This window comes from Heterocephalus glaber, unplaced genomic scaffold (assembly GCF_053883595.1).
Source record: "Heterocephalus glaber isolate CG9 unplaced genomic scaffold, H.glaber_assembly_v1.0 deba00001428, whole genome shotgun sequence".
NCBI lineage: Eukaryota > Metazoa > Chordata > Mammalia > Rodentia > Bathyergidae > Heterocephalus > Heterocephalus glaber.
In genome coordinates this window covers 9509076-9523258 of record NW_028258293.1, presented here as the reverse complement: position 1 = coordinate 9523258, position 14183 = coordinate 9509076, and the positions used below count along the sequence as shown (strand labels likewise).

General features: G+C 38.6%; 1 protein-coding gene across 7 annotated transcripts in view; it reads left to right on the top strand.

The window, feature by feature from the left end:
- Nucleotides 1-8510, top strand: part of Nell1 (neural EGFL like 1) — an 813237-nt gene extending 804727 nt beyond the window's left edge. For all 7 annotated transcript variants that reach the window (XM_087211541.1, XM_004851562.3, XM_004851560.3 and 4 more), the window contains 3 exons: nt 3835-4011; nt 6328-6552; nt 8025-8510. In XM_087211541.1, the coding sequence (XP_087067667.1) occupies nt 3835-4011; nt 6328-6552; nt 8025-8075 (453 nt within the window). In that variant the 3' untranslated portion in view covers nt 8076-8510. The remainder of the gene's footprint in view (nt 1-3834; nt 4012-6327; nt 6553-8024) is intronic.
- Nucleotides 8511-14183: the final 5673 nt, after the last annotated feature.

The window sequence follows — 14183 nt, the reverse complement described above, 5'->3', positions numbered from 1 at the left end:
GTTGGCTGGGTTGTGTTGTTTCTCCATCCTCGGTTCTATAACTCTCGCTTGCTCAAGGCTCACCTGGAAGGCTTTTGACATTTTGATCAATGACTTCACCCCCAGTTCAGGAGGTATAGGGTGGGGTCTAAGAATCTCCATTTCTGCCTAGTTCCCAAGAGACACCATCAAGTCCCAGAATTCTGCTAGTGTAGTGCAAAAGTACCTATAGATGAATAGTTTCTCGAGGGTGAGAAACTGAAAGTGTAAATAAGGACTAAATGGTATAATGGATAATGTGTAATAGGAAGAAAAGGGCCAAAGGGGAAGGGGAGGGGTAGGGGAAAAGAAAGAAGGGAATGGAATTAATATGAGAAAAAGAAAATATGGAAACAAAGTCTTTGTAGATAGGGAGGGGTGGAGGGGTTGAAGGGAGGGCGGGGGAAGGGGGAAGAAATAAGAACCAAGATGGATTATGTAAAGGGGTACATTTCCAATGATGAATGTAACTGTACTATATACCTTAAATGTACCAATAAAATTAATTTTTTAAAAAGTACCCATAGATGTTATTTTGTATAATAGAATCTGTTTTCCAACAAAACTTTATTTATAGAAGCAGACAACAGGTCAAATCTAGACTTTCTAGTTTATGTTTTTATTCAATTTACATAAATAAATTTACCAAAGTCCATTTTCTTGGTTTGAAAGTTTCAGAACTCAGTAGCAGAAAAAAATAATTTGATATTATAAAATTTGGAGTAAATGTGTCAATGGGTTGACTATTTGGTAATAAAATGTGTAATTCACAGTATAAAGCCTATAATTTTCTGTGACATAATAAGAATAAATTCATTTTAGAATTTTCTAATAAAGCCTATATCCCACTTGTTAAAATTCAGAAACAAATTAATATTGTAATACTTATTAATTGATCACAGTTTATCTTGTAATGATAAAACCACATAAAAACATTTAGCTTCTGAGGCAGAAGGGTAGTCCAGTTTGTCTTTGGCATTTAAGTGATGTTTGTTCTGTTTGTCCTACCAGGGATGGGGGTCAAACTCTGGAGAAGCCTCAACAATCTGTGACAAGAATGATCACGCATCATTCATGGCCTCCATTCTCTCTAACTTTTGTGTCAACTGTGATTGAGCTGAGGTTTTATAATCACAGTCTTTCTTGTTGAATTAATGGATTCACCTGTGATACTCTCATTATTAAAAATAATTCTCTTGATACTTACCCTGCAATTCAAAGCCAAAGTGAATACAGCCACTGTTCTGAGCCATGTTAGAAACTAAGAGGGTCCTATCTGGCGTTTTACCTAATTGAAGAGATGGGAAATTCCTTTGCTTTGTACTCACCCTGAAGCCTATCCATTTGTTCTCATTCATCCTTTTAATCAACCTGTAAGAAGAAACCAGACATTCTGATTGTGTCTGACTGCTAGAAGTGCATTCACCTCTTCTGAGTGAATTCATCCACACTTTTGATGCTGCTCATGGACTTGGTCTCCGTGGTTCCTGAGGCTTAGTCCGTCTATACTTGGGGCGAGTAATATAGTGGAAAAGCTGGGCTGATAAATGCTCTCAGGTTGTAGCTGTCACTGCTTTTCTTAGCTTCTGTTGGTTCAGAGTAAAGGTCCAGGTGCTCATCTGGGGTTGTGTCCCACAAAATATATTCATAAATGAAAATAATGGTATGAACTGTAAAACAAGCCTATTGTTGGAAAATTCCTAGGGTCTGGACAATTCTTAGTCCAGGATAGCTGAATTCTCTTACTCAGTTCACCTGATATCTCACCCCCCACCCCCCGCCACCGCACATGCACACACAAGTCATCGTGAAACATGATGATTTCCTATCTTTATGTATGGTAGAGCCAGTGCACCAATTTGAAGGAAAGCTTTTCTCTGTCTACTAACTTATCACATGTATAGCTAGCATTTCCTTTACATTTTCTATAAAGAATGTAAAGCTTTTAAAAGTTCCCACTTTAGCTGACACTGCATTTATCTCAGCAAGCTCTGATGCAGCATTGATATGGATGAAGTAAAGGAAGACCCTGAGGGTAGGTCCCTCCTGTGTTCAATGTCACTAAGCTGTGAAGGAGGGCAGTCTATGGTGGGTGACAGAGAGAGCATTTAGAAAACACTGTGGCAGACAGAAAAGATGAGATGGACCTAACAAGGTGAAATGCAACAGGGATAAACATCAAGTAATATATTCATTCGCTGCCCCTAAACTACCAACTGCACAAAATGGGATGACACTTAATGAGGCTTTAGTCTTCATTAAGCTCAGTATAAGTCAACGCTGTGACATAACCAAAGTCAGAAAGTAAATATTGAAATCAGGCTGCAGGAGAAAAAGTACAGCACTTAAAGTGGCATGAATCCCAGTTCACTGTGCTGCTGCAGACACATTTAGTTCTCTCCCAGCTGCCTTATTTGAGAAATGAAGGTGAAGATTTCCCAGATTATCAGAATTAAATGCGATAATACATATAAAGAAATTAGCATGATCTGTGATGCAGAATAAGTGTGCAATTTGTGGTAGATAATGATGATAACAATGTTGATAGAAAATGCTCAGAACTATTGAAAGAGAAAGAAGCTATGACAGAAAAAGGAAAAATATTGGGTATCAGTCAAGAAATTGGAAACATTTAACCCAGAGGTGTGACAACTGGGTGAATACATCATAACTCCTATAAGAACTGAAGAGTTGGAATATGGTAGAAGGTATTGAGAGGTCTATGATTAACAAGGGGATTAACCAAGAAAAATGGAGAGATAATAAAACACCCAGTATTTAAAAATGCACCCAGAAGCATATTTTAAATGCCTCCCAGAGAGGTAAATTCTTTAAGACTGTAGAGTTAAGCATAGGCTTGATGACTTTTAATGTTGTTGCTACAGAGAAGATTGGTTATGTGTCTTCTAAGGCGTTCCCCAGGCCTGAGATTTTTAGTTTTGTAAATATTTATCGAAATAGTTATAACCCTAAATGGCGACCACAGGCCTTACATTGCATTTAACGTCCTTCATTCTCTGAGGTGGAAAGTGCTATGCGACACAGTCATTATAACAGACATGCTGAAAAATGTTCGGTCTTAATGCTTAAGTGCTGTTGACCTTCATTGCTTTATATCTGTGAGTCCTCAGGGCCAGGACTCTAGAAGTTGTATTGTGTCTGCAATTTGGTGAGCTGCTTTGGGAGGGGAGGTAGCACCTGCTTACGATTTCTTCTGGTGAACAGCCTTGAGGCTGAAATGTCGAAGAAAAACTTTTAAAACTACAGGATCTGGTCACAATGCTCGGAGTTCCTGGCACATGTGTGCTCTTGGATAAGTCATTTATCCTTTCTGGCCCTGTTAACTCTTCTGGAAAAGGGGCACAATCAGATGTCCTTCGAATGTTGAGATAGGAATCAAATTAGATGACCGCATATGAACCCATTAAGTGGTGTTGTTATAACCTAGGAAAATGTAGTAGCACGATTCTGCGCTCAAATAGAACATTTTATCTACCCAGGTTAGCTACAATTCTTACTCAGAAGTACGATTTTTAAGGAAATACTGAAAACATTTTCAAGGAACCTCTTGATTTCTTTGTGTAACTTCAAGCGTGTACATTCTGGGTGACGAGGCACTCGGGGAAAGGGGGGCTGTGTTCCCAGGAAGGGGCCAACAGGCATCTGTTGTGAGCCAAACCGGAGGTGGCCAGGTGACGCCTGAGACTCTGAGAAATCTGTTCTATGTGCGCCGCATTTACATGGTTTGGTTCTCACAACCCGGCTGTGCCATGGTTTCTCTATTGATGATGCTTCCTTAATCTCATTCCTAAACAGGATGGGAAGATATTCTGTCGCCGGACAGCTTGCGACTGCCTGAATCCAAGTGCGGACCTTTTTTGTTGCCCAGAGTGTGACACCAGGGTCACAAGTCAGTGTTTAGATCAAAATGGACACAAACTCTATCGAAGTGGCGACAACTGGACCCACAGCTGCCAGCAGTGTCGGTGTCTGGTATGCCAGCTTCCTGCGGATGTGTTGTCCCTTTGCTTTGCAAGAGGGTATAGGCTCATTTGCCTGTGGGCTCCGGACCCCAGCTGTTTGTAACACTGTGCAGACACTTGTGGGCCTGTGGCTAACCAAGGGCCATATGTTCTGCCTAAAGAAATTCAGATGTATGAAAATCCTAAACACATTAATGGCATAGGTTTGGCTTAAACAGTGTTAGTTTACAGCTGTTACTTTTTAGATTAAAAAATCCTACAAGACATTGCTTTTAAGGCTTTGCCAGGTACTTATAGTTCTTAGAGAGCCAAATCCCTTGTATATAGTGATATAATCATTAAAGATTTCAGTGCAAGAGGTAACAACACATAGTAGATACCAGAGATTGAGGATCCTGTTTCTTCCATGTGTGTGATTTCCTCAGGCAAGCCCCAGCACTTTACTTGCTCACTCTTTCCTGCAAATGTACACAGGTGCACATGTATACACACTATTTTATGAAGCTGTTAGAAAGAATAGAGAGTGTATGTGGAGGACAAATATAGTACTTGACACAAAGAGGGAAGTTAGTGCACAGTTGCTGCTATAGTTTGCATTTCCTACCATGAAAAATCTGTTTCAGATGCTGAATGTTCATATAGGAAAAAATGAAGGTTGTTTTCGATATCAACACAGAGATACTAATGTACAATTACATTTGAGATATTCCAGAGAAAAGACTTAATTGCTGAGCCCGGTTCATTCCATTTCAAATTATTTCACACCAAAAACAGAGTAGGGGAGAGGGGGAGGAAGGGCAGGAAGAAAGAAAGGTTTCTATGGGTGAGAAGACTTTTAGGATATCTTATCATAGTAAATACTGTTTTCCATTAATGAAGAGGTCACAAATATGGAGCATTCCATCTGAATAAACTCATAATGGAAACTTAGCTGAGTGTTTAACTTTTATTGAAATAAATTATTGAATTTATGTGTACTGTACAAAAACAAATTCAGAGAAATCATCTTCTGAATTTCAGTCAGACTTTCTAAGATCTCTAGGAGAATATTCAGTTGGTCTTAATAACTTAGGTTCTTCTCAATTCTCCTTAACACCAAGGACTATAACTCAGAAATTAGAATACAGCCTTTTCCTTCTAATTCCCATCCAAGAACCAATATATCCAGCCAGGCACAGTGGTCCACACCTATCATTCTAGTAGTCTGGGAGCCTGGGGCAACAATGCGAGCCCAGCCTGGGAGACTTAGTGGAATTTTTAAAAGGGCTGAGGACCTACCTTAGTACAAAAGCCCTGGGTTTATTCTCCAGGACCAAAATAATTATCCAGTAGAAATATATCATTGATTTTCATACCAATCTGGAAAACTACATTTCTTTTACAGGAAGTCACTCCTGAGGGAAGCAGATGAATTGATACTAATCTTGCATATTAAAGTTTTCATAGATAGAATTTCAAAAGTGTATCTTTCCTTCCCAGACTCCAAGGTGAATAATTTTTGGAAGAACAGATATGATAAACACTAACTTAAAATTACTTGAGAATAATATGGGCCATATTTAATAAATATTCATCAAGAGTTTGCCTATGCCAGACTTAGACTATATAAATATAATAGTGAACAAGATAGACACCAACTATCCCTGTAAGAGCCCATTGTCTTTCAACACTGACTGAAGAGCTCATGTGGCTCCCTATACATAGTAATGAGTGTCTTGACAGCAGAACAGGCTGCATGGAGAAATAGTCCTACCCTAGGGAGATCAGTGGAGCCATAGGTGCCAGGTGCTGAGGCACGCAGGAGCTCCATTGGAACTGTAAAGCAGAGATGTCACTAGTTACACATCACACTCAACAACTATTTTGAAATATTGTTTTCTGAGAATGCCTAACTTTAAATCTGATACTAGTAGTTTATGAAGTTGTTGAAATTATTATATTGCTTTGGGTTCCACTTTTGAACTCAAGAAAAATTAACATCTCCTTATATACTACAAGAGATCTTACCATCTATTTATTTATTTACTTTATTAGCATATATTGACCAAAACTGTGCTAAATATCAGAAAACCAGCCCAAGCCTTGAAACTTAATGTGCCTTTGTATTGATAATTATAATCTGATCATGATGAGAAAACTAAAGGCTGTGTTTGGCCCACAGAGAGGCTGACCTAACTACAGAGAGAATGAGTTGTACCCATAACGGTGCCAACTAGGGACATTTAATGAGACCGTGAGGGGAAGTTCTGTGTGCCCTTACCCTTCCGGACTCAGGAACGCCTTGCACAGGAATGATGATGCATCTTTTTCTGCTTGCTTTCTGCAGGAAGGAGAGGTAGATTGCTGGCCACTCACCTGCCCCAGTTTGAGCTGCGAGTACACAGCTCTCTTGGAAGGGGACTGTTGTCCCCGCTGTATCAGTGACCCCTGCCTGGCTGATAACATCACCTATGACATCAGAAAAACTTGTCTGGACAGCTCTGGCATTTCAAGGCTGAGCGGAGCACTGTGGACAATGGCTGGATCTCCCTGCACAACCTGTAAATGCAAGGTAATTGGGTGTCCTGAGGATAGTCAGCCCCTGAACAATTGCTGGACCACATTCCAAGGGTTCCCTCCTGATGCTTCTGAGCACACAGGTTCCACAGGGCGCAGTGGAAACAGGCAGGCACTTACTTCTAGTGGGAGGTTAATAGGTCTCAATGCATCATAGCTTCACCTTGTGTGAAAGGAAATTCCAAATGAACATGGGACAAACGCCCCCCCCCACCTTTAAATGGCAGAATTTTAACAATTGACTAATTTGATTTAAGATATTTTTACCTGAAAATTAGAAAAAAAAAATGAAAGGAAGAAAGAGAAAAGATCTACCACCTTTCATCTGAGAAATGTTACTAAGGTTTTCCATGAAACTATCAAAGGTAAAAAGAAAGAGGGTTTGGTGAAGTTGTTTGCTTTGTTGCATTATGAGAGTGCCCAATATGGGGCCCACTGCACTCGCTACGGCATTTGATTGTGATTATTTCCTGGCTTTTTTGGAGGAATTCCCATAAAATGTCCTCATATATCTTTAAGATTATAAAAGTGACTTGACTCCTTCTGACGCATGAAAACCTGTGATTCTAACCAATTTAGAGCTAGGATGAGTTCATGTCAAAATCTCTAGCAAAATATCTGTTTAAGATTCCTATGATTATGCAAGCTAAAAATATTTGTCTACTTGGTCCCAGCAAATCCTAGCTCAGCTTCAGACATCCATGGAGGGTGCCCAACTTGCTTTTCAATGCTGGTATTAATGTTGATTGTTTTCTCTTTCCTAAGATGCAGGCCCAACAGAAAAAGAATAGTATCAGATATCATATAGCAAAAACTCACGGTGCCATCTATGCCTTTACCCACAGAACACGAAGTGACCAGGAGGCATGGACATGCGTGTTATTTAGTATTAATTTTTGATGTCTGGCTTATAATTCATTATAGGGAATCTGAAGTCATATTTCTTTATTATATAAAATTGACCTTAATGAATTTGCAGGAATGTATGTATCAAAGTATGCACAGTCTCCTCCCTAGCCATAATGTGAGATATTATATTTATCCCTAACATGCATGCCTTTTTGGAACCATCTTGAATTTGCCTTCATATTCTTGTCATACTTCTGATTAGCTTTTATGAGTGGCAAATTATCTCTTTCAGATGTTTATTTTTTGAAAGAACCTCATTAGGAGTAAATTCAATGTAGACGTGGTAAGAAAAGTTGGATTGCTGGGGAGATATCCCAGACCTTCACTGATTGCTCAGCAATCAATGAATAGCAATCATACATAGAATAGAAAAGAACTTCGAGGCTCTGTCAGTGTTTTTTCCATTCTACTCCCTCTCTATCATTTTCTTAGCAATTTCTTTTGTGGTCCTTTCTTGTTTCAAAATGCAGAAGGTCATCTTGAATATCAAGATGGCAGACTGCCCGCTGACTTACGTTCTGCATCTCAGTTGGCTGACTCTGTGTCCTTGTTGTACAGAATGGGAGAGTCTGCTGTTCTGTGGATTTGGAGTGTCTTCAGAATAACTGAAGTATTTATAATGGACTCATCACAGGAGAAAAATGGACAAACGGCCATCCAATATGATGAAGAATAGGAGCTGATTTTTTTTATCATAGATGATTACCAAAGTCTCCATCTGAGGAAGGTGTTTTGGGGGTTGCCTTCGGGACCGATCACTTTGCTCATTCCTGATAACCTAGTCTAGGTGACCTACAGTGCAATGCATTTGAGTCTATGGTTGTTAAAAGAAGTTTCTCGTGTTGTAAATCATGTTTCCCTTTCCAGATCATCTGCACATACATCTAAATAATCTCATGGTAAATGCTGATGCACTTTTTGGTTTGTGTACTAATGTCAATAGAGACTCAGCACCATTTACTTATTATTTATTTATTTTTCTTAATTTCTGGATCAGATTCTGAAAATAAAATTGCTTGTTGTGATTTTGTCCCATCCACTGAATATTAGTATTGAGATTCTTGTGAAATGGATTGAAGAAAAATACATATGTAGGATCCAATCACAGCAAACTTATACTTGTAACCATTGAACATAGATGGACACTGGCTTGGGAAAGGCGTACTGAAGGCAATTATGATACCTTAAAGGGGGAAAGGACACAAACAAATAAATTTTGAAAAAGGGCTCTCCCCTTCCTCTTGAAAAATAAAATATAAAAGAAAAACAAATCTTAACCCACCATTTAGAAACAGCAGTGCTTAAAGCCCTTCTCAGCTACAAAAGCAAAATTATCTTTACATTAATTTTATATAGTATTCAGTAACAAAGCACTTTAATAGTTATGAATAAAGTTATCATCATCATCATCATAATAGAGGTGAATAATATGATTTATCCTATCATAAAAAAAACATGAATTAAGGAGTCTGGTAAACCAAAAGTTTTAAAGCTACTTGATTTATAATGCATCAGGATCAGTAACCAAGGCTTCTACTTCTTGTCCCATGCTATTTTCCACTAACCCACATTGCTTTCCATATGAATGAAGAGGACTCAGAAAATCTATTTGTATGCTCGGCAGTTACTCAGAAGAGTGAATAATTCTACTTGAGCCACTGAAATATTTTAAAAAGTTGGCAGGTATCAAGTTATTCAAAATGAATAAAATGTGTAAATGGAATTTTATCTGAGCTGAGAATTCAACCTTTTCTTTCAGATAAGTCACAAGTTATTGTGAATCAAGTTCACGGATTTCCACTCACTCCCCCAACATCAAAAACCACCTAATTGGTTATATCAGGCATGCTAAAAACTATACTTAAAATTTAATTAGAACTTTTATTTTAAAATTATAAATCTAGTCATTGACATTGCTATTTATTGATATTTGTCCAATGGAGGTGATAATTAAAACCTTGTTGTAAAAATGGAGTTCAGTACATGAAATCAATTTCACGTGATGAATTGTTATAACAGCAGTTGAAATACTACCCTTGACAAAGACTGATGTAATATGGTAAATTAGAGTGCATGTCTGTTGTAATTCTTTAAATGAAACTTTGGAGTGAAGAATTTTTAAATTACTCTTTTGAAAATACTGATAACTAGTCATTTGAAAAGAAACCTTTCACTTTTTTGTTGAAACTAGGCACATTTACAAAAATTATTTGTGATTGCATATGTCTGGGATTGGGGAACTATGGCCCCATGAGTCAACTCCAGCTCTTTCCCTGTTTGAATGGAATAGAAAGGCTTATTCATCTGCTGACTGCCCACAGTTACAGAGACAGAATGGCAGGGTATCACAGTTTCCACGGATAACACGTGGCTTACAAATAACACCCATAACACGTGTTATCCATCTTGCTTTCTAATGAAAAAGTTTGCCCACCTCTGGTACAGATGAATGCTGAATACGATGTGTATTTTGGAAATGTCCCCACATCTTTTCCCAAGGAACTTTCAAAACTCAATAGTTTGGAGTTTGTGTATGTACGCACATTACCCTCATGCCATAAGCATTGAAGGCTCATTGTAAAATATCCTTATTTTACAAATGCAATCATAACCGATACTTTCTTCTTTTCATTTGAGCTGATGGAGTATATTTAATCTGGGCTAACTTGATGGTATAACCTTATTGTATTTAGTTGCACAATTAAAATAACTGGCAGCTCCTATTAATAAGGATATGCTTTCTCTAAAATAATGGATGGCATTTACGTATTATTCAGTATTATTGAGTCAGGTGTGGTGGATCACTTGAGATGTAAGGTGCTGTGCTAAGCTCTCCTGGGGAAATAAAAAGAGTAATGAAACAAAACTTTGTTTGTTCTTGATTTTGGTACTAAGGATTGAACCCAGGATTTCCTTGCTAAGTTACATCTTCCTTGCTCCTTTTTTATTTTGAAGAAGGATCTCATTAAGTTGCCAGGCTGCTCTGAACTTGTAATCCTCCTGTTCCAGCCTCCCAGGGTGCTGAGATTACAGGCATGTGCCACAATGTCTGGTTCAGAGCCTTATTTCAGCAATCACCGTTATTTGGACTTTTAGGAGATACTAACAATCTTTGAACTCATTCAGGGGAGTCTACTGAAATATTACAGCATCTGAGATATCTCCTCTAACCAGAAATTCTCTGAAAGAGTTAATTATTCAAAATCTGGGAATTGGGAGTGTAGCCTGGTGGTAGAGCACTTGCCTACTAAGTACAAAACCCTGGGTTCAATCATCAGTACGTCAAAACAATCAAACAAAAACATTGATAAATCGATAGAATGTGTTTAGCTACCATGCTATAATTGGAAGTGTAAAATGAGTGTCCATTTAAAGACCCAGAGCAGTGTTTGACAAATCTATCCCCTTGAGACTACAACCATTGGCAGCCCTACCACAACTGTAAAGATAGTGACATACGTTGGCAAGAAACAGTAAAAAATACATAAGGGATTGTAGCTCTCCTCGCGTTATTTCTAGTGTGAGCCAGTTGTGAGTCGGGGTGGGGGGGTGGGATTTAGCTCAGTGGCACCTTGCCTGGCTTGCAAGCGCAAGGTCCTGAGTTTGATCCCCAGTACCAAAAAAAGGGGGGGGGATGTTCTATATATTAACTAGATACATATCTATTAAACACAAAGTTTCCTTCATCTAGGTCACATAGTCATATATATAATATGTGTGTGTTTATAATATATTTTTGTTATATATAAGTTGCATATGAATATATACAATATGTGTGTAACTTGCAATGCATATGTATTATATACATTCATATGCAACATATATTTTTTTCCCTGGAGCTTCACCTCCTCTGAATTTTATAGGTCTATGTTTATGTCACTGTTATGCACTTTTAATATATATTTTTCTTACGTTATTGTTACAACAGACTGTGAGTTACACTGTAAACTAAATCTGTGCATGTTTTTCATCTGCTAGCACACAGCATAGTGCCTTGCATACAGCAGGTTTTCAATTATTTTCTTTAAATATTGAGTTTGTTTTTTTCATAACAAAAAAAAATTAATGAGGTACTGGAAAAAATCCACTCTGGTTTTCAAATGTTCTTAATAAGACCTGTTTTAAAAAGCAAAATGTATTCAATGCTCCAATACAAAAATTGGATAAAAGCAGACTTTCTGTGATTGCAGTAGGGTTAAGACAGCGGGAACCCCTCACACACCCCAGCACAACCTACAGCTCTCAGCCCAGCACAGTTTGAAAGCTATCGACCTAACTCTTCACCTTTACTTTCACAAATGAGGAAATCAGCACGCAGAGTGACTAGCTTGCCCGGAATTCACAGCTAATTAATCATAGACCTAGAACTACGATCCAACCCTGTTCCATTCTGCCACTGCTTCTAATGTGTGTCCACATTTCAATTTCAAGTGCGCTTTCCTACCCATTATGAATGGATGACATTAAAGACAATCGTGTACGCAATGTGGTATCTGTTATTATCTCTGTGTTCCCTGTCCCTCCTGATTGTGACTTATGAAAATTCTAACAGTGGTTCTGTGAAACATTCAGATTGTAAGACCAGAAAGCATGTGGAAACCCACAATAGAAATGAGCCATTTACTCAATGTCCCAATACCGGGCTTTACAGGAAAGTGACAGGGAAAATGAAGCAGTTTACCAAATCAACTACTTACTATTCACACACACACACACACACACACACACACACCCCTCAGAATACATGAAATGTGGCATTGGGAAGCAATCCTATACCTCCAGCCTGTCTTCTGATTTCATTCATTTATTCACCACTTACTCTTCATTAATTCACTGACCACGTGGCAGGTTATCCAAATACTGTATGGAAATAAACGAGACAAAATTGTGTAGCCCATGTATTACAGGAAGACTAGAAAATGGTTGTTTGAAGATTATAACTATATTAGCACAAGAAATAAAATATGCAAAGTGGTAAATTAGAAAGGAATTGAAGAAACTCACGAGACGGGGTGGTGCGATCCGATCCAGGAGAATCTCTAGGAGACGCTGACAGACGAGGTGAGACAGAGCAGGAGGAGAAGCCCTGTGTGTGGCGCTTTGGGGAAACCTTTCCAGGTGAAGGAGGAAGTGCAAAAAACCGCACAGCAGAAAAGAGGTGGGGGGGTTGAAGGCGAGGGTTGGGGCCAAAGGGGCTGGTGACGTGAGGCTGGAGAGGTGTCAGAGGAGCCGAACTGGCTGTCTTGTCAAGGCCGCAGTCACACTTCCATTCTGAGGTCCGTGGGAAGGTTTGGAAGGATTAACCACTGATTTCCTTTCACTTTTTCCACCTCTCGCATATGTATGCATTTTTCAAGTTTGTTCACTGAATCCGTATTTAGTTACGATTGCAAAGGCAGGAAAGCCTGTCGTACCCAGGAAGGATATGAGAGAAAACAACACTGTCTTTTCCGTTAGAAATTCCAGCTCTCCAGGGGGTGAATCAGGGATGAAATGGTCTGTCCAGATATAAGTTCAAGAAACACATCAAACAACGGGAGGTTTAAGCATTTTTTGCCTCTTTCCTACCCTAACTTAATTTCCTAGTTCTTGCCCACTGGAATCATAATCAGTTCTGTGATTTATAACAGTGTTCACTTTGTATTACAGCTTTAATATAGAGGAAGACAAAATCCCGATTCATTTAGGGACAGATGCATCGGGTCCGTGCTGACAGGAACCGTAGAGTATCGTAGCCTGGTCTCCACGTTAGCAGCCACCATATAAAGCAACACGCTGGATAAAAATTATTTAAGTTACTAGAAAAATGATACTTACATAACTTACAGAAATTTTCCAATATCTGAAGGCGTTAATTTTTAAAATAAAAATAATTTATTATTGAGAAAGAAAACAGTATTTTAGGAACTGAGAAGGCTAATATCAGAAATGCCAAACACATGAAAATGCGAATTTACCTAGAGAAAGTAGCCATCGACACACCAATCGCATGTAATAAAAGATGTTCCACTGTCACAGGAATGTTTATACACTTTCAGAGTATTTTGGCGCTGTTGTTTTAAGGATGCAAAAAACCAAATGAAGGTCAGTGTGAGGTGTGGAACTGGTTCTTTTAGGAGCAAGATAAAGATATTAATTATAAAAAATATCAAATATTGGGCCGGGGATTTAGCTGAGTGGTTCTGGCACCTGACTCACAAGCTCAAGGTCCCCAGTACCAAAAAAAATCAAACACTAACTTCAGCACCTCAGGAAACTTGAAGACATTTTGATGAAAGTAGAACAAAAATCTAGGTAACTACCTCCTTGATTTTTGTGCACAGCGAACCTTCAATCCTATTTGTTTTTTGGTACTGGGGATCGAACTTGGGTCCTTGCGCTTGCAAGGGAGGCAACGGAAACCACTGAGCTAAATCCCCGACTCTACCTTCAATCATATTTGTATACAGAGCAGAGAGCATTCTGGGTAGACAAGGCACTCCCAGGAAAGAATTTTTTCTAGGTAATTTTATGTATGAGATTTGAAAATGATATTGAATGAATGGGTCACTAAACTAGAAAATTAGAGTTACGAGGATTTGAACGGATTTTAAAATATCAAAACATCAACTGTCATATGGGACAATAAACTGAAAGCGAGGTGGAAGAAATGAAAACTGCCATGACAAATACAGTGCATACCTCAAAGATCTCGGTGGATTGTCAGCCACTTACTGC